The sequence below is a fragment of the Saccopteryx leptura genome, chromosome 4 (assembly GCF_036850995.1).
Source record: "Saccopteryx leptura isolate mSacLep1 chromosome 4, mSacLep1_pri_phased_curated, whole genome shotgun sequence".
Lineage (NCBI taxonomy): Eukaryota > Metazoa > Chordata > Mammalia > Chiroptera > Emballonuridae > Saccopteryx > Saccopteryx leptura.
In genome coordinates, this window is record NC_089506.1 from 23,315,968 (window position 1) to 23,341,611 (window position 25,644).

General features: G+C 44.0%; 1 protein-coding gene across 7 annotated transcripts in view; it reads left to right on the forward strand.

Annotated features, from left to right (window-relative positions):
• The window catches only part of RBPMS (RNA binding protein, mRNA processing factor), a 195,827-nt gene that overhangs the window by 104,181 nt on the left and 66,002 nt on the right, over positions 1–25,644 (forward strand). For all 7 annotated transcript variants that reach the window (XR_010751023.1, XR_010751022.1, XM_066380281.1 and 4 more), the window contains one exon: positions 14,915–15,065. Coding sequence is in view for 5 of the 7 variants with exons in the window: in XM_066380281.1 (XP_066236378.1) it covers positions 14,915–15,065 (151 nt within the window). In the remaining 2 variants the exon portion in view is untranslated. The remainder of the gene's footprint in view (positions 1–14,914; positions 15,066–25,644) is intronic.

Sequence of the window (25,644 nt, forward strand, 5' to 3'; positions counted from 1 at the left end):
CGGGCCTGTTTCTTTTCACAGGATATTATCTATTTCGAAGCATCACTCTGAAATACTGCTTTGATGGGTAACTGACCGCGCTTGAAGTGGAGCCATCCCATCCCCTTCCTGCCACTGTCAGGACCTAGGTCTTTCAATCATCCTTTTTAGGGCCGTTTGAGAACCTTGTGGCAGAAGTTCAAATAATCATGCCCTCTCAACCCTTTGGAAAATAAACTCTGTTTGACTCTGATTCTGTTGACATGTTAAAGATTGAGTTTATAGCTGCTTCAAAGACCCTGTCAAGACTTTATAGTCATCCTATACAGAGCAGATTCTCCTAGGACATGGTTATGTACACAGGGGGCGGCTGGCTAACAAAGAGTGAGCTGTAGTGGAAGAGAAAGACCTGCAGCTGGGGTGGATGGTCAAGTCCGATGGAGACCCAGGCACCTCTGAAGCACTGCTCCCTAATCCTCCTACAGAATGGGCCCAGTCTCTGCAGTTACCAGCCCCCTAAGAGCCGCTCAGACTGTGAATACACAGGCGTGGGTTAGAGGAGCAGGACACACCTCAGCTCCCTGTGGGGGAAATGAGAGAATTCTCTGAGACTGCAGAGCACCAGCTCAGAGAGCAGCGCGGGTGTCCTGCTGCGTCAGCACCCCGTTTGGGGGGTTCTCAGGACTGAGCATGAATCTCATCCCGCTCTTTCACGAGTGCTTGAAGCACCTCTCCAGAAAGTCCAGTGGAGAAAAACCCCTGTCGGCTCATGTTTAGGAAGCGGCCCCCTCGGCTGATGAGCACGGCACCCCAGTAGTGTTTAATCACACGTCAGACCTTAATCTAACCATTGGCAGGGAGAGCTCATGTTTCTCTCACAGTTAACCCTATGAGGTTCTCATTTCTACTTTACAGCTGATGATCCTGAGGCACGGAAAGGTTAAAAACATGCCCAAGGTGAACAATGGCGGTCGATTTGAATGCAGGCAGGCAGAGGCTTGAGCCCACGCGTGCAGTTGCCACAACTAAGCCTCTTACTCGGGGAGAGGCCCCATTCAAAATTGCTTGACCTTGAGTTGGGGTGTCCTCTTGGTAATTGTCACTATAATGAAAACTGCAGCTGACGGTCCTTCCGGAGGACCAGTTTCCTCGCTGTCTTCTTCCGTCACTGGAGGGGATCCACCCAGACCGTCTCCCGGTTGTTTTTCTAGGCCTTTTGGATTTGGGGAACAGAAACAAGATTTTATTAGTTTTGTTGTTGAGGCAAATATCTTCACCACCACTTTGTAGGTTCCACCGTAGGAGTGTGGCTTGGTGGTGCGAGGGTGTGAATTTAAGTGCTAACATTTGTTTACAGGAATAAAATTGAAGCCAAGGCCGAACTGTTTTAGGAAGTGGGCTAGTCACTAGGAAATATTACGACAATCCTTTTGTTCCAGGCCCAAGCTAGCGGAGGGATGATCATGGGTTTCTCGACTGTGGCCAAGCTGATTCTGTTACAACACTCAGATGGGAGCTTATTACAAAATATTATCGGAGGAGAACTCCACAGGCTGGAAGTCAAGGACAAAACTCTGGAGATGTCCCAGGCTAGACAGGGACATGGATTGCTGTCTGTCAGTAAAACTTGGAAAGCAGGATAGAATTTCATTGTGTCATATGGAGTATCTGGTTTAGAAACAAAATTATACATTATTTTCTAATTCAAGGAGTTAAAAACAAGAAAGGGATACAAGACATCGGGAAACCTAATGCTTACTGGAAAAACTTAACAATTAGGCCAGGGGTCCCCAAACTACGGCCCGGCCCGCGGGCCACATGCGGCCCCCTGAGGCCATTTATCCAGCCCCCACCGCACTTCCGGAAGGGGCACCTCTTTCATTGGTGGTCAGTGAGAGGAACATAGTTCCCATTGAAATACTGGTCAGTTTGTTGATTTAAATTTACTTGTTCTTTATTTTAAATGTTATATTTGTTCCCATTTTGTTTTTTTACTTTAAAATAAGATATGTGCAGTGTGCATAGGGATTTGTTCATAGTTTTTTTTTTATAGTCCGGCCCTCCAATGGTCTGAGGGACAGTGAACTGGTCCCCTGTGTAAAAAGTTTGGGGACCCCTGAATTAGGCATGGAGCAAAGAATTGTACCTGGACTTATAACCCAGCTTCAACCCATACAACCACATATATCTACAGAAAGCCATCGGACCACGGGTGTCTTTCTTAAAAGTATAATCTAGATATGTTAGCAATGGAGAGGGGTGTATTCTTTCCCAATGCCTGCTTAGGCGAGGAGGACAGTGAGTAAGGAGATCATTCTAAGGTAAATTCAGGGCAAGCACTTCGAGGTAGCTGGATTAAAAAAAGAACAAGGCATACTTGGTCCAACAGTTTCTCAATGGGCAGTGACCCAGCAGCGCAGGGCTGTATTAACAGCCCCAGTGTTTCTGCAAGCAATGCCCTTATTTAGGAGAAGTATGAAATACGGTTTACATCTGACGGATTCTTCTCCTCACTTGTTCATTCCTTGTTGGAACCCACGTCTACCTAAATTTCAGCACAGTGAAAAATGAACAATGACCCCTATTATTTCTGAAAATAATGTAGTCTTTGTAAAATAATGAACTTCACCAAACTGTCATACACACACACATGCACACACAAATCAAAGAAATCAGAAAATTCCATTTTGGATTCTCCCAATTTACCATGAATTTTGCTGGATTAGTTGACTTTTCTGGATCTTAATGACTTCATGTATGTTGGGGAGTTTGTTGGCATTTTAGATGAGATCATTCTTATATTGTATGGAACTGTCCTGCTCATTGTAGGACTTTAACATCCTGACCTGCTCTCTGAATGCCAGTATGGTCTTAAGTCATGTAACAGCCCCCAGACACCCTCACACATTTTCAAATGTCTCTGAGGAGTGGTGGGAGAAGGCAAGGAGGACAATACCTGTGGTTGAAAACTACTAGGTGAGTAGGACCCAAAAATTCAGTAATAGAATTGTGTGAATTTGCTTTATGTAAATAATCCTCTCCCACTTAGCATCAGAGAACCTAGTTTTCTACCAACCTCCCATTTCTGTCATCTTTACTCAAGATAGTTTTGATTTTTAGAAAAATGTTTGGGCAAACCCTGGCCAGTGGCCCAGTGGTAGAACATTGACCCGGTGAGTGGAAGTCCTAGGTTCAATTCCTGGTCAGGGCACACAGGAGAGGTGACTATTTGCTTCTCATCCCCTTCCCCTTTCTCCCTCTCCCCCCCCCTTCCCCTCCTGTAGCCATGGCTCAATTGGTTCGAGCACATTGGCCCTGGACGCTGAGGATGGCTTCATGGAGCCTCTACTTCAGGTGCTAAAAATAGCTAGGTTGCAAGCATGGGCCTAGATAGGCAGAGCGTTGGCCCCAGACGGGGGTTGCCAGGTGGGTCCTGGTTGGGACACATGAGGGAGTCTGTGTCTTTATCTCCCCTACTCTCACTTTAAAATGTTTGGGCATCACAGGTTTTTACTTGTAGTACCGTGACATGTTTATAAAAGATTTCTACTTGTTTTTGGAAACAGTCTTGAGTTGGGAGAAATTTCTGAAATTGCAGCATTGACCCTCCCCCATGTCCTTTCCTCCAGTCATCCCTCCTTTTCCCTGTCACTTCCCTCCACCCTAGGTTCTGAATGAGCCCCATCCAGTCCACTGTAACAGTTAGATTACCCAGGTTCAGGTTTCTATTTGGCATGCCATTGAGTCATTTTAAGGTTCTACTGAATGTAACAATTGTTTTCAGACTCCTGGGGAAACTTCTGCATATACCTTACCTAGAGTCTGTTTCTAATCTGATTGCATGTTTTACGCTGTGTATAGAAGAGAAAGCTGACAGTACTCAGAAAACTGTAAATATAGTTTGGTCCCCTGAGACCTCAGACTATCTCTGAAGTATGTATTTACCTCCATAGTTCCTAATGGGAATGACATGTCTATCAATAATTTTAAGAAGACAGTTTATATTTCTAACTTGTGTTTTTAACTTCTAAAAGGTAAACTTTAATTTTTTTCAACTTTACTCCTTTATCTTGGAAGATTTGTGGTTACCAGTTTATTTCCTTGGGACTAAAATGCTCTTTGAACATAGAAGGCTTTTATTTTTAGCTTTCTTGAACAAAATGTTTTAAAATGTAATAGCACTGAGAAATGCAAATCAAAACCACAATCAGATACCACTTTATATACCTACTAAGATGGCTAAAATAAAAAAGACAGGCAATAACAAGTGTTGACAAGATGTGAAAAATTTGGGATCTTCATTCACTGGTGATGGGATTGAATGGTATACCACTTTGGAAAACAGTTCCACAGTTCATAAAGAAAGTTAACGTAGAGTTGCTGTATTATTCAGCAATTCCTCTTCAAGAGAATTGAAAACACATGTCCACGTAAAAACTAGCACGCGAATGTTCTAAAGCTATATGGTAGTGATGGTTGCATAATTCTCTTAGTATACTTAAAAATTATTGAATTGTATACAAAAGAGTGAATTTTATGATATGTGAATTATATTTCACAAACAGGTTTTTCAAAAATATATGAGTATATGACATTCCAGCAACTTAAAAAAAAAAACATTGAATTTCAGTTAAATCAAAATTAAATAAATTAAGTAGAAACAAGTCATGAATAAAATAGACTTCAATGTTTGGTCACTTAGCAAGTAAGAACGCAAATGCATTTCATGTCTGGATGAAAATCTTTGAAGGCAGTGTAGTATAACTAAACCACCTCCAACTGCTGGATCTGTGCCGTATCTTCCCCTACATGCTCTTATGACTGGAAATCTTTTTGAGTACCATTTGTATAATAATCGGCGATAAGATTTATTTATTTATTTATTTATTTATTTACCTGTATTTATTACCTTGTTCTAGTCAATTACCAGAGGGAACTGGTGTTTTGGGGTGACACTGGCTAATTATACAGTTTTCAGATGCCCAATTCTACAACACATCTTTATACACCATATTATGTGCCCCTGCCCGTGAGTCAAGTCTTTGTCCATGACCATTCATCCTCTTTACCCTCAACTGTCCCCCTTACTCCCCATCCCTGGCAAGCACCACACTGTTGTCTGTGTCCGTGATTTTTCTCCTTTTTGTGTGTGTGTTTAGTTTAGTCCTTCCACCCCCCTCACCGCACTCTCACCCCCACCAGCTGTCAGCCTGCTCCCTGTCTATGAGTCTGTCTCTGATTTGCTTGTTAGTTCATTGGATTCCACATAGGAATGAAATCCTATAGTACTTTCTTTCTCTGACTGGCTTATTTCACTTAGCATAATGCTCTCGAGGTCTATCCATGCTGCCACAAAAAGGTGTAAAGGAAATCATCAATAAAATGAAAAGACCACCCACTGAATGGGAGAACATACTCAATGATATACTTGATAAGGAATTAATATCCAAAATTTATAAAGGACATAAAACTCAACACTAAAAAGACAAACAATCCAATTAAAAAGTGGGTGAAGGACCTGAATAGACACTTCTCCAAAAAGGACATACAGATGGCCAGTAGATACATGAAAAGATGCTCAATGTCACCAATCATCAGAGAAAGGCAAATTAAAACCACAACGGGATATCACCTCACACCTGTCAAAATGGCTGTCATCAGTAAACAATAGTGTTAGCAAGCGTGTGGAGAAAAGGGAGCGCTTGAACTGTCGGTGGGAATGCAGACTGGTACAGCCACCATGGAAAGCCATATGGAGTTACCTCAAATGATTAAAAATAGAACTGGCTTGTGACCCAGTGATTCCACTTCTGGGAGTTTATCCAAGAAACCAAAACAGTAATTCAAAAGAATACACGCACTCCTATGTTTATAGCAGCAATTATTATACATACATACACAGCAATAGCCAAGATTTGGAAGCAGCCCAGGTGCCCATCAGTAGGTGATTGGTAAAAAAGCTGTGGTGTGTTTACACAGTAGAATACTAGGCAGCCGTAAAAAAGCATTTAGTTTATTGTGGAAGAAGCCTAGAGGTTGCTGAGAAATTGGATAGTCATTTTCAAAGCTCAACCAAATTATCTCCATTAATTAGAATATAAATGCTGTATAAAACCCCCTCACCGTCAGCTAAGTATGCCATTCTTTTTATTTACTCCTGATACTTTAATTAGTTCTTTCTTCACCATGGATACTGTTTTATGTATCACTCCTTACAGAAACTAGCAGCATTGGTTGAACTTTGATGTTTAATGCTTGATAATTTTGATAATTTAGAAGGAAATCACTTTACCATCCCACTATACTATCTGATTTCTTCTGCCTGTAGGAGAATAATTACCTTCAAAGAGAGAAATAAAAACATCGCTTATAACCCAGGCTAGGTCGGTGATACGAAAGGCTAGCCATAGGCACCAGGCATATCAGCCACCACCTGGTGGTGCTCTGAGTCTTGGAGGTTCTAACAGCGGATTATGAAGCAGCCCCAGAGATTAGTGTGGTCTGTGCTTGGCTAAGTCTTGAAGAAGCATGTCAGAATTCCTTTTCTCAGAGGATCTTGGATTTAGTACCAGAAACCAAGATAAGGAGGATGGTGTAAAGCCGGAGAGAAGACAAGTTCCAGGTACTGAGATTACATTACTCCAGGGTCAGAAAGGGGGCAGTGCTAAGTTTGACCTTGACTTGAGCTCCTGTCTTTATGTTTCATTGACCTCACCTGTAAAGATTAGAAGATTCTCAAGGCTGGGGAAGAACTGAACAGATTATTACACAAGAAAATGTAGTTTCATACACTGTGAATTTATTGTACTATATACATAGTTTTTGATAACAAATCCTTTTTATTCTGTGTTAGGAAGTCAGATGAACTGGTTAGTACCTGCAACTTAAAGAGCATTTATTTCTTCTCTTCAGTAAAGCCACCTGCCTAGGGATGCCCCACATTCCTTAAAGCAGAAGGGGGTGTTATTTGAAATTGGACATGGGGAAAGAGGCAGTAAGAAGCTGTATCAGCCAGGAAACTCAGCATATTAAATTGAAACTTATGAAATTGCTGCTATTTTACTACCTCTATTCTACCAAAAAGAAGAAAATTGTGTCATCTGGTTCGATAGGTACGCCTCCGACCCCATGGATTCCTGCATGGGGTGGGGTCTGTTTGGACGGCCAGGAGATTTGCATAGGACTGTGGCTGTCCCCGTCTCTGAGGGCAGAGTCCGTGGACAGTGGAGTGAGTAGACAGGTGGGTCTGGCGCTTCCCAGTGGAGTTTCCAGTAGTTTGTGCACATGGAATAGTATTCTTAAGCATTTGAATTGGCCCGTGTTGTCACCTTTGAAAGGATTTTCGCCCAGGACTCACCAGATGAAGCGACACCTCGAGCACAGCTGAGCACCTTCGCCCAGGTCCAGGCGACACACACAGCCATTCGTTTTTAGCAGTGTTGGTCTTTACACCCCCCTTAAACTTTTCCATGAGAAATTGAAAATAAAAAACTTAACTATGATAATGGCCCTGGCAGGTTGGCTCAGCAGTAGAGCGTCGGCCTGGTGTGTGGGGGACCCGGGTTCGATTCCCGGCCAGAACACATAGGAGAAGCGCCCATTTGCTTCTCCACCTCCCCCCTCCTTCCTCTCTGTCTCTCTCTTCCCCTCCCGCAGCCAAGGCTCCATTGGAGCAAGGATGGCCCGGGTGCTGGGGATGGCTCCTTGGCCTCTGCCCCAGGCACTAGAGTGGCTCTGGTCGCGGCAGAGCGATGCCCTGGAGGGGCAGAGCATCGCCCCCTGGTGGGCAGAGCTTCGCCCCTGGTGGGCGTGCCGGGTGGATCCCGGTCGGGCGCATGCGGGAGTCTGTCTGACTGTCTCTCCCCGTCTCCAGCTTCAGAAAAATACAAAAAGAAAAAGAAAAAACTTAACTATGGTAAATGACATTTAAAACCTTTGATTACTTGGAATCTTCTTTCCAAAGGTTCAGTATTTCAGTCACAGCAACTGGTGCAGGTGCTGTTAAAAATCCTGGGTCTCAGCTTTTTAGTCAGCACACATGAAATTACTCAGAAATATAAAATGAATGAATGAATAACTTTTTAAATGGCAAAATGATTTTACCTGCTATAAGAGGTAGAGAGAAAATAAGGTGAAGACAAGGAAGGGGCGGGGCCCCAAGCTGAAACAAGTGACTCTAACTCTTTCAAATAAATAATACAGTCACATGGGAGATGGGGAGGTGAGGAGAACAAACCCAGATAATTCTTGAGTGGACATATTGTGACTGTATCCTTTTAGGCTAAAAAATGAGGGGGAAAAAAAACCCCTTAACACTGTAAGTAAATAACGAACTCTAGTTAATCAGTTTGTTTTTTATGTTGCTATTGTGTTGCAATTTTGAAACCACTTAGTGTGCATTCCTGTACTGAGCAAATAAGTAAATGTGTGGTCAGTAGTGAGAGCTAACATTCAGAGGAGTTACAGACACGGAAAGGGAAGGCTAGAAGGAAGCCAGTCTTGTCGGGTTCGGTTGGAGCTTTCGGCACAAACTTGTGGTCTTAATGTTATCTAATTAGATGCACGTGTGGAAAGGGTGTGTGCGCGCATACAAATCTGGGGGAACTGAAGCACCAATACCAAGGGATAGGAATAAGTTATAAATAAATAGTAAATGAAGCAGAAGGGTAAGCTTTTCCTTAGAGGAGAAAACTGGCAAATACAGAAGGAGTGATGGGATTAGTGAATAACCATTTGGTGACCCCAGTAGTAGTAATTGCTTCAGGTAAGGATCAGTAGATGATAAAGTTAGTTGGTGAAAGTTTTTTGAGAAACCAGAGATTTACACAGTCTCAAACTATCTCCCTATGAGATACTTACTAATAAAAAAGGAAAAATAGCAACCTTATAGTAAGAAACTTGGCAAGCGATCAAAGCTATTATCACGAGTAATAGGACAAAAATGACATTATGACATGTACTGAGAATGACACAAGTCTTATTCCTGCCAAAAAAAAAAATGCATAATCTGAGTCAAGAAGTTAGATAAGCCCAAATTGAGGGTCATTCTAAAAAATAAATAGCCTACTGTACTCTTCAAAAAATGTCAAGGTCATAAAAGACAAGGACTGGGGAAAATATTTCAGGAGACTGAAGAGATGACAACTGAATGCTGTCTGTGGTTCTGGGTTAGATCCTGAAGGAGGAAAAGAAAGGTGTCTTTCCTTGTCTTCAGGAAATCGGACTGGAAAGGGTCAAAGGGCACCACACTTTCCGCTTATTCTTAAACCATCGGGGAGGGGAAGGTCAGTGTGTGCGGAGAACCTGGGCAAAGGGTGCACAGGAATTCTTTGCACTCTGTCTGCGACTTTTCTGTAAGTCTGAAATTATGTCAGAATAAAGTCATTTTTTTAAAAACTTAACAGAAACACCAGCCTCCCTAGTCGAACCCTCTGGCAGACTGTCGGCTGCTCTGGGTCTGCTCCGGTCACCCTCCATGCAAAATCTCTTACTATGCCCCACTCCCACTTTTTAAAAAGTCTGTTTCAGATTTTACAAATTATAGATTTATAAATTATACACATTTGTAGTAAGTTCAAACAATACAAAATTCAACAGAATAGAATTCATAGTATCCTGTTCTCTCATTACCCCCCCCCCCCCCCACGACCACCTGCACATCAAGTTTCCACTGTTAACAGGATGGTTGTCACATTAGAAATGTTCCTGGGCTTACACGGAGAGATTAATGTGTTCACACACACACACCAAAAGATGAGTATCTTTTTTTAAAAAAAACCCATAAGCCATAGGCTTATTTCTTAATAAATACATAGAGACTTGTTTCATTCTTGACTATTCTTTATTTCTCTAATGAATGCTTCCGTTGTTCCTAAAACTATACTGCTCACAAACATTAGGGGAGATTTCAAAATGAATCTGAAGCGATAAAAGATCCCCTAGTGTTTGTGAGCAGTACGGCTGTCCAGGACTAATAAACCACTTACTTTAGTGGTAGAGCCAGTCGTAGGGACTCTGGGAGGCCTGGCAGCTCGCAGAAATGAAAGATGCTCCAAGTCAACGGGATTTCATCAGGGCTGAGGCTGCTGAGGACCCAGGGACAGGAGCTAGGAGATGCTTACTCTGGTGGAGAACTGTGAAGGTGACTCAGCGCCACCTACCTCCATTTCTGTATCTCTACTCAAGGTTCAGATCTTCAGAAGAAAACACATATATGATCCCTTTGGGCAGCACCTGGCCCTTCAAGAGCCGTCTGTTGTCTGGGAGTAAGGGCACAGAACCCAGACAGCGGCCTCGGTGCCCTTCCCACAGAAGGACCAGCAGAGCAGCCGTCCCCACCAACTTCTCTCTCGGGTGGAGGCGGGGAGGGGGCTTTGATTGCTTCGTGTCTGGTCTGGTCCAGTCTCTCCATAAGTCCAGAAAATTCTCTTTTTAACCTTTCTATTCATAAATACTTCTTAAGCTTTATTTACAAATAAGTAATAAAAAGAGGATTTTTTAAATTCCCTCAGCAGTCCCGAATGCAGTAACTGATCTTTGAGTGTGGGCACTGCAGTCGGTAAATGCAGAGTTTCGGTTTTCTTCAGGTTCTCCAATTGTTCTCCGTAGCTTTGGAGACCGAGGTTATGTCCTCTAGTGATCACACATGCCAGGCCTTCCAAAGATTGAACTGAAGTGGCCCCGTTGGTTGGGTCACCTGGGTAAAGTGAAAGGTGAGGTTGGTGGAGCAGGGAAGACTTACTTCTGTGAGACAGAAGGTTTAGAAGGAACACTCGGAGGTATTTTAGGACCCAGGGCCCAAGGAAGGAAACTGTATGAAGATGATGTCTTAGTTCTGGCTGCTGTAACAAAATACCATATACTGGATGACTTAAACAACAGACATTTGATTTTCTTAGCTCTGGAGGCTGGAAAGTCCCAGATCAAGTTGGAACAGCTTCAGTATATGGGAAGGACCCTCTTCCTGGATTGCAGATAGCCGCCTTCTCACTGTGCGCACACGTGGCCCTGCCTTGGTGTGTGTTTGTGGTGAAAGAGACCGCTGGTGTTTCTAAGGGCACTGATCCCATCATTAGGGTCCCACCCTCACAGCCTTATCTGAACCTCTAATTGCCTCTCAAGTTCCCACCTCCAAATGCCATCACATTGGGGTTCAACATAGGAATTTTGGGAGGACACAAACATTTAGTTTATAATACATAAACGTATGGATTTGAAACTGCCCTTGTATACTCTTCTTCTGTGTACTAGACTACTTAGGATACATTATTTGCCAACAGTGTCTTTTTTTTTTTTTTTTTTTTTTCATTTTTCTGAAGCTGGAAACAGAGAGACAGTCAGACAGACTCCCGCATGCGCCCGACTGGGATCCACCCGGCATGCCCACCAGGGGCGAGGCTCTGCCCACCAGGGGGCGATGCTCTGCCCATCCTGGGCGTCGCCATGTTGCGACCAGAGCCACTCTAGTGCCTGAGGCAGAGGCCACAGAGCCATCCCCAGCGCCCGGGCCATCTTTGCTCCAATGGAGCCTTGGCTGCAGGAGGGGAAGAGAGAGACAGAGAGGAAAGTGCGGCGGAGGGGTGGAGAAGCAAATGGGCGCTTCTCCTGTGTGCCCTGGCCGGGAATCGAACCCGGGTCCTCCGCACGCTAGGCCGACGCTCTACCACTGAGCCAACCGGCCAGGGCCAACAGTATGTTTATACCTCCCAGAGCCGGCCCCGGGGAGGGAGTTCAGCCTTGGTAAATCACAGTGAACCTGTGGGTTGCTTTGGTCACAGTGTTTTTGGCCATCTTGAAGAGACTGTTGGCTGTCCTTGCAGCCAGTGAGGTTGGGTTGTTTCTACGTAACTGTTTCTTCTCATATCGGTCTCATACTGATACCCAGAAACGATCCTTTCTGCTCACCTTGTAAACAAGACATTTACAAACGGGAAAGTCTCGGTTCATTATGAGAAGGGTTTTGGTAAATTATAGATAGGCAGGAGGAAAAGGTTGATTTTGAAAGGCGCAGAGCTCCCCTTTGACTTGGCAGTAATCTTATCCTGACAACTTTTCATGTGAAGTCCCTCTGGCCAGAAAATAATCTTAATAGGCTTTAATTAAAAGCACAAGGTTATTTTTCCATGTCCTCTCCTTATCCAACTCCCTCCTTGTTCATCTTTCTCTGTTTCCTTCTCTTGGCTGCCATGTTCTCCCCACCCCACCCCCTCTGCCGCTTCATCATCCCCTAGCATTTAAGATGTTTGGGGCTTGGCTAATCCCTATGGATAGAAACGGAGCCGAGCAGGATATTGATTACCAAATATGGTATTGCTGCTAAAGATGTTAGAGGAATGTGGCTTGTATTCTAAGCCTCCAGCCTCTGAATAAGCTGCCAAACAAATTAGGTCATTTTAACTTCTTAGGTTTTTTTTTTTTTTTTTTTTTTTTTTTTTTTTAATAAGGAGCTGGAACTTTGATTTGGAACACGAGGGTGGTGTTATTTTAGCTCTCAGGCGTGGAGGAGGGGTCTAAAGAGGGAGCTAGGGCGTGGGGCAGACTCCTTGGGCATGCTTTAGGGCCTGAACCCCCCAGGCTTTGGTTGTGGAGGAGACCGGCCCCCTGTGGGGAGCCCCAAGTGACTGGAACACCTGCAAAAGAGCTGAGGCCTGGGTTCCAGAAGCGCAGCCTCGCTATCTGAGGCTGGGGGCTCCAGAGCCCTGCGGACAGGTCCCAGGGGCCTCTGCCATGCACGCTCAGCTCTAGGAACAGCGCTTCTTCACAGAAAGGTTGGTGCTTTTTAGTGCCAGCCAGGAAGGGCACCCTGGAACTGATGGCGAGGTGTTGCTCTGTGTGGCTGAGGCTGTGTGCTGTCACTGCGGACGTCCCACCACAGCCTACTTTTAAATGACGACCAGGGACTGCGCCTGACTCCCAGTAAAGACCGCAGCCGGACAGGTCCATATTTAGAAATACTTATTCTGCTGTGATATTAACTTCGATAGAGTAAAATGCTCTTAAGTAGAGTGGATAGAAGCAAACACATCACTTCAGAATTCTGCTTTGTTCTTTTTCCTTATATTTGTTTTTTTGTGGGTTGTTTTTTTTTTTTTTTTTTGGCAAGGTAATACCAGGATTTCCCAAAGAAAGACAAAAGCTGAAACAGGTTAAAGAATTTCTTTTTCTGTTTCATGTAACTGGCACCCCTTTTTGCTTTTTGTTGTTAGTTAGGAGTCCTTTCCTTCCCGCCCACCCCTACCAGTTTCCACCTTCAGTCGCTTCGTCTCAGAGACTCTTAAATCGGGCTTGGAAAGAAACTCCACCCCCTCCAGGACACCTGGGGGTCAGGGCTCTGTGGCTTTGTTGTACCTCCCTGAGGGGCCCCCCCCCCCATATCTCTTACTGCTGTTACCATCCGGTCACAGGCTTTTCCTCTGTGAAGTTCAGAGTTCTTGCTGATCTTCTGAGTCAGAGAATCTTACTGATGTCTTGTGGAAATTGCTCCTGTCTTTCTTCAAGCTCATCAAGAAGCAGCAGCAAGGGGGCTTTGGGACCCACAGACTTACCCGCGTTCTTTAGGGTAGTCATTTCCAGAACTTCTTTTCTAGAACACGTAGAGACAAACACGGATCTAAATCTGACTTGGACGCACATTTATACACTGTACTGGGATATCTTTTTTTTTTTTTTTTTTTTTGGTGACAGAGAGAGGGATAGATAGGGACAGACAAGAAGGGAGAGAGATAAAAAGTATCAATTCTTCCTTGTGGCACCTTAGTTGTTTATTGATTGCTTTCTCATGTGCCTTGAACAGGGCAGGGGGGGAGGCTACAGCAGATCAAGTGACCCCTTGTTCAAGCCCGCGACCTTGGGCTCAAGCTGGTGAGCCTTGCTCAAACCAGATGAGCCCGCAATCAAGTTGACGAACTCGGGGTCTCAAACCTGGGTCCTCCACGTCCCAGTTCGACGCTCTATTTACTGCGCCACCACCTGGTCAGGCTGGGATATCTTTCTGATGCTATAGTTTGGGTTCCAAATCCATGTTATTGGACATAGTTATTGTGTGATGATTTGTCATGCTTAGCAACAGAGGCATTCTTGAGTGGGTGGGAGAGTTTCAAAATAGACTTATCTTGCCCTAAATCTTGTTTTTATAGTGTTTGTGATTTATTTCGTTGAATGTTTTTGTTTTAGGTAAACAGCACAAATAGGGCCAAGGGTAATTGAAATGTCCTTTCTTGCCCATATAATCTATTGTTTCTCTGTGTAGTTAATAAGCCAGCTATAATCAAGATCAGTATTTAACCATATCAAAACATTTAGATTTTGTGTAAACTTGCAAGCTAACTGGTCTTAAATGATACTTGTTATATTGAAATTTTAAAACTGTTTAGTTCGTGTCTTCTTAGTAACTTGGAGTGCATGCTTCACTGTTACGAAAGCTCTCCAGTTAGAAAGGGATGGAAATTTCCCCTCCGTAGGGGATGAGAGCTAAGCCATTGTAGAATGACATTGGTTTAAGTCAGTGTCAGAACACTGTCAAGCCTGGGCCCCTCTGGGTTTCAGGTGCTAGACTTCCCAGTATTATTGCTCAAGGCTTTACATTAACCCTCTTAGTCTTATTGGTAGCCATTAACTGAAGTTTTGAACCGTGCTCGGAATTTGCTGGTCCGAGTTTAAAACTTGAAAGTTTTTGTCCAAGAAGGAAAAACCATAAAGTTGAAGACCCATGTAACAAAAAAATCAAGTAAACTCCATCTCCCTGGCTTTCGGGATGTGTGTTATGTTATGGGTTCCAGTGTATTTTGTGCAAGCAGCGAGAATGACAGCCCTTGTTGACTTTTTTCTTTCTTTTTTCGGGTTGGCCAGGGTTTACTGGGCAGTGTTTGTTTTGTCACCATTCTGGTTTGACTCTAAGGAAACGAAAACATCTTTCATTTGTTCTTTATTTCCAAAGGGCATCCGCTTCGATCCTGAAATTCCGCAAACACTACGACTCGAGTTTGCTAAGGCAAACACGAAGATGGCCAAGAACAAACTAGTAGGGACTCCAAACCCCAGTACTCCTCTGCCCAACACTGTACCTCAGTTCATTGCCAGAGAGCCATGTAAGTTGCTGTCATTTTCATTTATAAGAAAAAAAAAAAATGGATAACTAAGTATCGTTGGTGTGCTGCATGTGAGATTACACCCCGGGACATAGAGCTGGATGAGTGTCGTTCCGTTCCTGGGAAAAGACTGCCTATTGCTGCTGTCTGACCTCCAAATGCAGCAGTCTTGGGTGTCATTGGCTGTCTCCAAAGATGGTTCGGCCTGATCAGAACTATTAACTACAAATTGTCATGTAAAATGTTGCAGATTTCCTTAATGTTGTCTCGACTTGATCGTGAGTGTGCCTTGTTTTTGTTGGGGTGTGAACCCGTTATTCATTTCCCCAGCCTGGGACATGAGAGCTGGTTCTCAGCATTCCCTTGACTCCGTTGGTTGAAGGGCAACAGTCCTGTGGCTTTGGGGAAACACAATGTTAAAAGTGAAAGGAGCTATTAAGATACTCTAGTTTTGAGAATGGGTTGAGCCATAAATCTAGGAGGGAAAGTAAACACACACAGAGCATTTATGTATTGGAACAATCAGTTCCAGAAACCAATGCCAGTAAAGCTTTAAGGAAATTTGGGGCCTTCTGTTTCAAATTAATTGAGTAAGGACACTGACTAATTGCTGAACAAGTCTTTTACCCTACCTCACGGGCTTATTTCCTTAAATAGCTAGGCTACAGTTTCTGCCTTTGATTGAAAAGCTTGAAAAGGTTGTCTTAATTTTCTTTCTCGAGCTCAATCAGTATCAGAAGCGAGGCATGAGATGGGCCTGGACTTTCCCTTTCACCGCAGAGCCATGTATGATTTAGTGTGACAGGGCGTTCAAGGGTTCCCAAGTGACTGGCTGTTCTCTGGGATGTTTCTATCATTCTTCGTCTTCTTTCCAAACCACATGATCTTCATCTTCTTCCTGCTTTCTCTGACAATGCGTTTCAACTTTTCTTATTGAAATTGAAGGTCAGATCCCCCCCCCCCCATGTGCCTGTCAGATTTAATCAGGGTATTGTGGAAGTTACAGTCATTCTGTAACTAAGACACTCCTCAGAAAGCTGCTGCTTTTTGGTAGAAACTAATAGATAAAAGAGTATCTCCCCCGATGTGTTCTAAAATTTTTCTATAAGGCCACAGAGTAATTACAGAGGGGGGAAAATCTTGTTCTTCTATGTCCTAAGGAAACTTGAAACCTTTGTTTATTTGGGAAGGAAATCTAAATGAAAATTTCATTTTAAGGTGCAAGGATGCTAAGGGAGAATGTGTGGATGTTTCTTACATAATTCTGTATCCTTACAGCATCAAACTGAGTACCTTGTACATTCCAGATACTTAATAAATATTTATTACAGTGATGATGAGTGGATAAATTAATTTTTTTAATTTAGCTCTTCACAGAATTACTCCAATCATATGCCTCTAAATTTTTTTCCTGAATTTTTTTTCTCTTTAGATTAAGGTATAAGGACAGAGTATTTATAGGATACTCTGATTTAGAAAAGATAGCCTGGAGTAACCCTTGACTCCTCTAGTGTGTTTGCGTGCCTCAGATCCCAGAGAACTTTGAAAAGATTAATTCGGACAGGAAGTGCAGTGCCGGCAGTACATTACCCTTTCCGGTCGTTATTGAATGCTTTCTCTGGGAGCTGAAAGTGTTTTCTACATCTGCTACAACAGCTCTGCGAAACAGGTAGCCAGGGAGGTGACAGCAGTTCACAACAGAGCACACAAAAGCGACAGAGATGAACTCAGCCAACATCCACCAGCCCGCAGAGGTACCAGAGAGGGTAGGGCTGAGTTTAGAATCTGCTCTGGGCAGCCCTCCCTCCTTCCCTCCTTTCCTCCCTCCCTCCCTCCCTCCCTCCCTTCCTCTCCCTCCCTTTCTCTCCCTCCCTCCCTCCCTCCCTTCCTCTCCCTCCCTCCCTCCCTTCCTCTCCCTCCCTCCCTCCCTTCCTCTCCCTCCCTCCCTCCTTCTCTCCCTCCCTCCCTCCCTCCCTTCCTCTCCCTCCCTCCCTCCCTTCCTCTCCCTCCCTCCCTTCCTCTCCCTCCCTCCCTCCCTTCCTCTCCCTCCCTCCCTCCCTTCCTCTCCCTCCCTCCCTCCTTCTCTCCCTCCCTCCCTCCTTCCTTCCTTCCCTCTCTCCCTCCCTCCCTCCCTTCCCTGTGGACGGATGGCTCAGAAGTGGTCAGATAGTTTCCATGGTGGGGTCAAAACTCACCCAGCTGCTCCTGGCAAAACAAACTAAAAGTTAAAAAAAAGAAATCCAAACAGCAGTGTACTCTTGAGAAAATAAAAGTTAGCATGATTTTTCTTAATATAGCTCCTTTTTATGACATAGAGGCCTTGACAAACAACAGTTCCGCTGTGACTCAGCTCGACCTCATTGTCAAGTACAGTCCCCTCTGGGTATCCAGCACTTCCGTCACAGACCAGCGTTGCTGCTTCCCTGGAGGCCGGCTGAGCACTCTGGTGGTTCCAAACCAGCAGATGCAGTGGCACTGTGCAAGGATCGGTGCGCAGGGTGGCCGGGGGCATCACCTGTCGGGAACAGACCGCCATGGAATCACGGAGGTTCGGGCTGAAAAAACCCCGTAGGCTTCGCTGTCGGCCATGAGAGAGGTCTTTTAATAAATGCCTCCTTGGTGGATGTTTTTATATGGTGGTGGCTGAAAAGTACCCATTGCCATCACTGAAGGAAGAATTTGCTGTGATTCGATTACACAACAAATATTTATCTGAACTCTCATTTCCCAAATAGCCGTTGAACTTAAATGAACCCCCAGTACGCTGGACACTGGGGACGGAGGGGACTGCGGTCGCTGCCTTAAGAGAGCTGTCAGTCCAGTGGGTCGGCGATGGCCAGGCTGTCAGTACACGGGCCTGCACAAAGGATGTAGCAGATTCCTTGCAGCTTGGTCTGGACTGCCCCACAGCAGCCTGTGGTATGGTAGCACCTGCTCTGTTTGTGGCGAGCGTGCAGATGGCGGAAGCCAGTGCTCAGCTGGCGCAGGCGGAGATGGCGGCCTCGGTGGAGAACGTGACCGTAGTCTGGAAGATGTCAGTGACAGTTCTTGCTCTGCCCGTTACTGTCAAACATTGTGACCTTCAAGAAAAACATTCAGGCCCTGGCTGGTTGGCTGAGTGGTAGAAAGTCGGCCTGGCGTGTAGAAGTCACGGGTTTGATTCCCGGCCAGGGCACACAGGAGAAGTGCCCATCTGCTTCTCCACCCCTCCCCCTCTCCTTCCTCTCTGTCTCTCTCTTCCCCTCCCGCAGCGAGGCTCCATTGGAGCAAAGATGGCCCGGGCGCTGGGGATGGCTCCTTGGCCTCTGCCCCAGGTGCTAGAATGGCTCTGGTCACAATAGAGCGACGCCCCGGAGGGGCAGAGCATCGCCCCCTGGTGAGCAGAGCGTCGCCCCCTGGTGGGCATTCTGGGTGGATCCCGGTCGGGCGCATGCGGAGTCTGTCTGACTGTCTCTCCCCGTTTCCAGCTTCAGAAAAATAAAACATAAAAAAAAAAAAAAGAAAAAAAAGGCCCTGGCCGGTTGGCTCAGCGGTAGAGCGTCGGCCTGGCGTGCGGGGGACCCAGGTTTGATTCCCGGCCAGGGCACATAGGAGAAGCGCCCATTTGCTTCTCCACCCCCACCCCCTCCTTCCTCTCTGTCTCTCTCTTCCCCTCCCGCAGCCAAGGCTCCATTGGAGCAAAGATGGCCCGGGCGCTGGGGATGGCTCCTTGGCCTCTGCCCCAGGCGCTAGAGTGGCTCTGGTCGCGGCAGAGCATTGCCCCCTGGTGGGCAGAGCGTCGCCCCTGGTGGGCGTGCCGGATGGATCCCGGTCGGGCACATGCGGGAGTCTGTCTGACTGTCTCTCTCCGTTTCCAGCTTCAGAAAAATACAAAAAAAAAAAAAGAAAAAAAAAGAAAAACATTCAACCTTGCTGTGCTTCTGTTCCCTCAGCTACAGAATGGAAATTATACCTCTCCTCATGATTGTTATAGAGCTAAATAATCACTTGATTTTGCTGACAATTAAATGGGTATAATATATGTAAAGTACTAGACAAATGTGAAGTATAATTTTAATTAAAAAAAAAAACAAGACAAAACACTAAATTGCCTTTCTTTCCTAATAGTTAAAAGTAGGTATTGAGCCTGATCTGTGGTGGCGCAGTGGATCAAGCGTCGACCTGGAACACTGAGGTTGCTGGTTCAAAACCCTGGGCTTGCCTGGTTAAGGCACATATGGGAGTTGATGCTTCCTGCTCCTCCCCCCTTCTCTCTCTCTCTCTCTCTCTCTGCTCTCTCTCTCTCTCTCTCTCTCTCTCTCTCTCTCTCTGCCTCCTCTAAAATGAATAAATAAAAGTAGGCATTGATATTATGAGGTATCATCAGTGTGACTATATCTAATTTTTGCCAACTAAGAGAAAGGACTAATAAAATTCACAAACAGTCCTAGGAAAGTAGTACATTTTCTTAACTAAATTTTTGTAAATGTGAGCTTCCCTGTCTCTTACTCTCGTGCATGCGATAAAGTAAGAAAAATACAGAAAAGCAGGAAGTAAGAAATGTAGAAAAGTTATATAAATCCTCCTAGATTATGCCTATGATTGTACGGAAAAGTAGTGTCCGTGGTGTAAGAACTCGACGTGAGAGAGGGAAACGGGCAGGTCCCCCCCACTCTGTTTCTCGTCTGTATAATGATGATTGGTGCTCTGTGCCAGACACTCTGCTTAGCACTTTCCATGAATTATGACATGTAAAATAGCACACTTTTTGCATTTGAAGAAACTGAGGCTGAGGAAGGTTCAATAACTTTTGAGATTACACAGTAATTGAGTGTTTATAGATTGAATGGCCTCCACCCAAAATTCACATGTTGAAGTCTCAACCTTCAGTCGCTCCAAATGTAACCGTATTTGAAGATAAGGTCTTTAAAGGGATGATTGGATTAAAAGTGAGCCCATCTGGCTGGCCCCTGATCTAATATGACCGGTGTCTTTATGTGATGAAACAGAGACACCGGGGATGTGCCCACAGAGGAATGACCATGTGTGGACACAGCCAGGAGGCACTGCAAGTCATGGGCAGAGAGGCTGCAGGAGAAGCCCAGCCTGCTGACACCTTGACCGTAGACTTCTAGCCTCTAAAACTGTGAGAAAGTTAATTTCTGTTGTCTCAGCCACTCAGTCTGTGGTGTTTTGTTACGGCAGCCTGAGCAGACGAATACATCAAGGATAGAGCCTGGACTTGAATTCTGCCTGTCACTTACTTCATTGGTTTTGTAACTTGACTCCTGGGCCCTTTCCCTAGTTACTTAACCTCTCTGTGTCTTCTCTATAAAATGGCAGTAATAATTGTACCTACTGATAGGGTTGTGAAAATTAAATTAATTGACGTATGTAAAAGTCAGAAGAGGACCACATAATGAGTCCTCAGTGACTGCTAATTGTGCATATAAGAATGTATATGTTTTTGTGCCTGTTGTCCCTCATAGTTGTGAGATTCGATACTCAGCTTCTATAAAGATGCCACATATTTTATTTTATGCTTTTTCATTTGGAACTTTTAAATTTTATAGTGTTATTGAGGAATGATTTGGAAACAGTAAAATGCATGTATTTAAAAAGTGGCCAGTTTGTTAGTTAGGCTTTGTCGTAGTACGTATGGAAGTTAATTGAATAAATGTTCTTGATCTGTTTACACTGTTTATAGCATACTGTGTTATAATAAAGCCCTTAAAGGGTGGAGGTAGCTAACACTTATAGAGCCTTTAATCAGATTCAATAAATCAAATTTTAGGGAGCGAATGTCAGAAGGTTCTAGAACTTAGCAATAATTCCTATTCCTATAGTCCAGTGCTTAGGAATTCTGATTCTATGGGTCTGGTCTGGGACTTAAGCTCTGCATATTGTAAAGCTCTTTGGGTGGTTCTGATGCTCAGTCTGGTTTGAGAATTACCAGCAGGGCAAGGAATTCTAAAGTTAACTTGTCCTTCCTACACTCTTTTCCCTTCCTCAGAAAGCAAAAACATTAAAAAAAATAAACAGGAAACAAACAATTTCTCAGCTTGAGGGCAGTCAGACAGAAGGAATTCTTTCCTACTTAACATTAAACAAACAAACATACAGGAAAAAAGCAAAAACATGCTCTATTACAGGGGTCCCCAAACTTTTTACACAGGGGGCCAGTTCACTGTCCCTCAGACCGTTGGAGGGCTGGACTATAAAAAAAACTATGAACAAATCCCTATGCACACTGCACATATCTTATTTTAAAGTAAAAAAACAAAATGGGAACAAATACAATATTTAAAATAAAGAACAAGTAAATTTAAATCAACAAACTGACCAGTATTTCAATGGGAACTATGCTCCTCTCACAGACCACCAATGAAAGAGGTGCCCCTTCTGGAAGTGCGGCCAGGGCCGGATAAATGGCTTCAGGGGGCCGCAGTTTGGGGACCCCTGCTCTATTAGGTGGTAGATATTCTTAAATACCTTGTAAGCACATAGCCCTCTGGTGAATAATCAGAGCACTTCTTAGTTTTCCTGCCATGCTACTGTAACTTCCCATTTAGCCAGTACCGACCCTGGATGGAGCGGAGCCCAACGTGGGCAAAGGGAGTTCTGGAGAAGGACGGTAACTGGCACTCTGGGTAGTGCAGGAGTTGGGACACAGGAAAGGAAAGAGGCCAGGAGGTGGAAAGGAAAGAGGCCAGGAGGTGGAAAGGAAAGAGACCAGGAGATGGACACGGAGGAGGCAGGAGGCAGCTGGCCACGGCGAGCGAAGGAGATGAGTGTGTCGAAGTGCAGGAGCTGAGCTGGCAGGACTGTGCTTCCTCGACTCCTGGGCCCTTTCCCTTGGAGGCCGCTCCCCAGCGGGGACTGTCCAGGGATTCCGTCCTTGTTGTGGGCCAGTTTAAAGCCCCCAGGAGTGATGTTCACAGAAACATGCCAGGGATTTTCATTCTGTGTACCCAGGCTTCACGATGGTGGAGTAACCCACGGAGCAGTCTCTAACCCCTTTACCCCCAACAAAGCCAAGCATTTGGAGGTCCCACTGTCATATCACAGAGAAAACCCCTTGTCAAGAGCCAGGACACATGCCACTTGCCACTTGCCACTCAGGGTATGTACATATAAGAGTTCCAGGTGCTTAGGCTCCTGGACATTCTGAGAAATAAAAACATGAAACAAAACTATAATCAGTATAAGGTCAGCAAAGTCCGTCTTCCTTTTAAAAAGAAGGGTCAAACATTTACCAGTGTTTACAGGCCTAACCTCACCTCTGCCTTCAAACCTGTACACATTCCTAGCTCTGCCTTAATATGTATAATTTTAACAATCTTTAATAATTAACAATAATATTTTTTTTCTTCTTTTCTAAGTGAGAGGAGGGGAGATAGACCGGGATCCACCTGGCAGCCCCTGTCTGGGGCCATGCTTGTGACCAGGCTATTTTTTAGCACCTGAGGTGGAGGCTCCATGGAGCCATCCTCAGTGCCTAGGGCTGATGCGTTTGAACCAACTGAGCCGTGGCTGTGGGAGGAAGAGAGAGAGGAGAGAGAGAAGAGGGAGAGAAAGGGGAGGGGTGGAGAAGCAGATGGTCACTTCTGTGTGCCCTGACCAGGAATCAAACCCGAGACATCTACAAGCCAGACTGGTGCTCTACCACTGAGCTAACTGGCCAGGGCCAACAATAATATTAAAGTACCATTAGGCAATGGATTTGGTAAGAATGGTTTTCAGGTAAGACATAAATTGTTTGACTTGGGTGGTAAGTTATTGCAGCACCCTGTGGGTCAGCCAATCTGATCCATTTTATTTACATTATGATGGAATGAATAGCCTATCTTTGATTAGCAATGGCTATTAACATTTTGCTTTGAGTGTCTTATTTCTTCTCTATCTAATCATTGACCAGGTATAAATAAATACCTTAAGAACTCAGGAAATCATATCACAGAATTCTTTTATAATGCAAATAACTGTTCCAACTTTTGTGTTTTGTTTTGTAAATTCAAATTATTCATTACCTCTGCAGAGCAATGAAAGAATAAAGAGAGTTAATCTACTGGAACAATCCAGAAGAAACCATAGACTTAATTCTTTCAAGGCCATGTACTCTCCTCACCTGCTCATTAGAAGAAAGGCATTTCTCTCTCAAAGAGGTGCTTTTTCTTGTCCAGCAGTTCTCAGAGTGTTTGTCTGCCATCCCTGGTTTGTCTCCAACACTCTCTCAGGGAGTCTGCACGGTTTAAGCTGTTTTCACGAGCACAGTTTGTTTTTCTCAATGTGCAGTGATAGACACCACCACTGGCCCCTTGAACATGTCAGGACAGTGCACCAAACTGTGCTAGTAATCACTGTATTCTTCACATTGTTTTAAAACACATTGTTGATTGTTCACCAGTTAACTCGTGTTTGCACTTGAATTAGCTATTTCAGTTTTTGAAATTCACGGTAATATAGGATTATTGTATTTGTGACTCTTCGCCCTGAGGGTCAAAGTTCGACAAACAGCACACCTTTCTGTATTCCCACGCGCGGACTCCTCTTCTTCCCACTCCTCCAGGCGTGAGATCGCAACATGGAAGGTACAACATCGAAGGTTACGGTAAAAACAATCACAGTGTCGAGCCGTCTGATCTTGGACTTTCTTCTAACCGCTTGCAGTTTGAACATACATATCAAGGATATTGTAAAATCTTTCTTTGTAGTGTTCAATCCAACTAGAACGTGTAAAATGTGTGTTTCAAAAGGAAACGCAGTGAAACCAGATCCATTTGCAAAACATGTTGTATACTTGTATACCATTCCACGTAGGTGATTGCTATACAGTATACCACACCAAAAAAATTACTAAAATATATAATATGTTTAAAATATAATATGTAGCAGATATGTACAAAGTTTCATTTAAATTCATTATGTATCAATAAAGTATACTGAAGTTTATTTAGATTGTTTTCCCTTTCGTACTCAATTAAGAAACAATCTCCTGTGACATGAGATAACTTCTGCATAAAATGGCCGGTCAACAATGTGTTAACAAAATTCAGTTTCACCTAAGAATTTTGGTGGTGAAGTAAAAATTATTTATTTAATCCTCAGTTCTTGAATACATTTTGTTACTTATTCATTGGACAAAATGGGGAGTACACATAAAGCTCTTCTGCAGCTACAGTTGTGAGCTGAACTGGCTGCTTGCCTCGTGAATGTCATTTATACTTGAGGAATAACTGATGGACAAACTAGTTATTCGGACTTGTGTATTGGGCAGATGTTTCTCGAAAATTAATTTGACGAGTGTGTCATTTCAGGAAAACCAACAGTATTTGTTGCAATGATAATATTTAAGCTTTAAAGCAAAAATAGGGCTTTTCAAAAAAATATGAACTTCACAGCTTTATAACACTTAAGAACTTTTCTGGGAAGATTGATATTGATAGTAATAATTTTTCATTGAATAAAAAATGAGTCGAGATTTGGAAAATCAGCCTAATTCAGTGAATCATTATTTTCCAAATGACCAATGTATCATGTTATAAAATCATGCATGGGTAAAAGATCCATCTAAAATATAAAATAGAATTCAGTGTGACAGTATGAAAAGTTCATTGATGAGGTTTCAGATTTCACACTACAACAGATCTTTTGGTGTAACATAAAAGAAAGGAATAACCATAATTACTTATAAAAGAAATTGAGCCTAACCAGGCAGTGGCCCAGTGGATAGAGTATCGAACTGGGATGCAGAGGACCATAGTTTGAAACCCCAAGGTTGCCGACTTGAGTGCAGGCTCATCTGGCTTGAGCCCAAAGGTTGCTGGCTTGAAGCCCAAGGTCACTGGCTTGAGCCCAATGTTGATGGCTTGAGCAAGGGGTCACTTGCTCTGCTGTAGCCCCCAGTCAAGGCATATATGAGAAAACAGTCAATGATCAACTAAGGAGCTGCAACGAAGGATTTCATGCTTCTCATCTCTCTCTCTCTTCCTGTTTGTCCCTAGCTGTCCCTCTCTCTGTCTCTCTCTCTGTCTCTCTCTCTCTCTCTCTCTCTCTCTCTCTCTCTCTCACACACACACACACACACACACACACACGACATTGAAATATTCCTTTGTTTATTAGCTACATAGCTCTGTGAGGCCATTTTCTTCCCCTGTACTGCAACAAATACAATCCAGTGCAGTAGATTGAATTAGAAGCAGGTGTGAGAATCTAGGTGTCCGCTGTTAAACCAGATACAGCAGTCCCCCTAATCTTCAGGGGCTGTGTTGCAGGACCTCCCGTGTGTATCTGAGACCACAGATAGCACTGAATCCTAAAAATACTGCACATATAGACACGCACACCTAAGACAAAGCTTAATATATAAAGTAGGCAGTGTGAATTTAAAAAGTAATAAAATTAGGATTATTATAACAATATACTTTAATAAGAGCTAATGTGAATTTGGGCTCTCAAGATCTCTTGCTATGCCTGTACTACACTCTACCTTGTGGTGATGTGAGACGACCTAGCGGTAAGACCAAGTGAGGTGCTGCTCAGAATGGCAATTTAAAACGTATGCGTTGTTTGTTTCTGGAATTTTCCATTTAGTCAT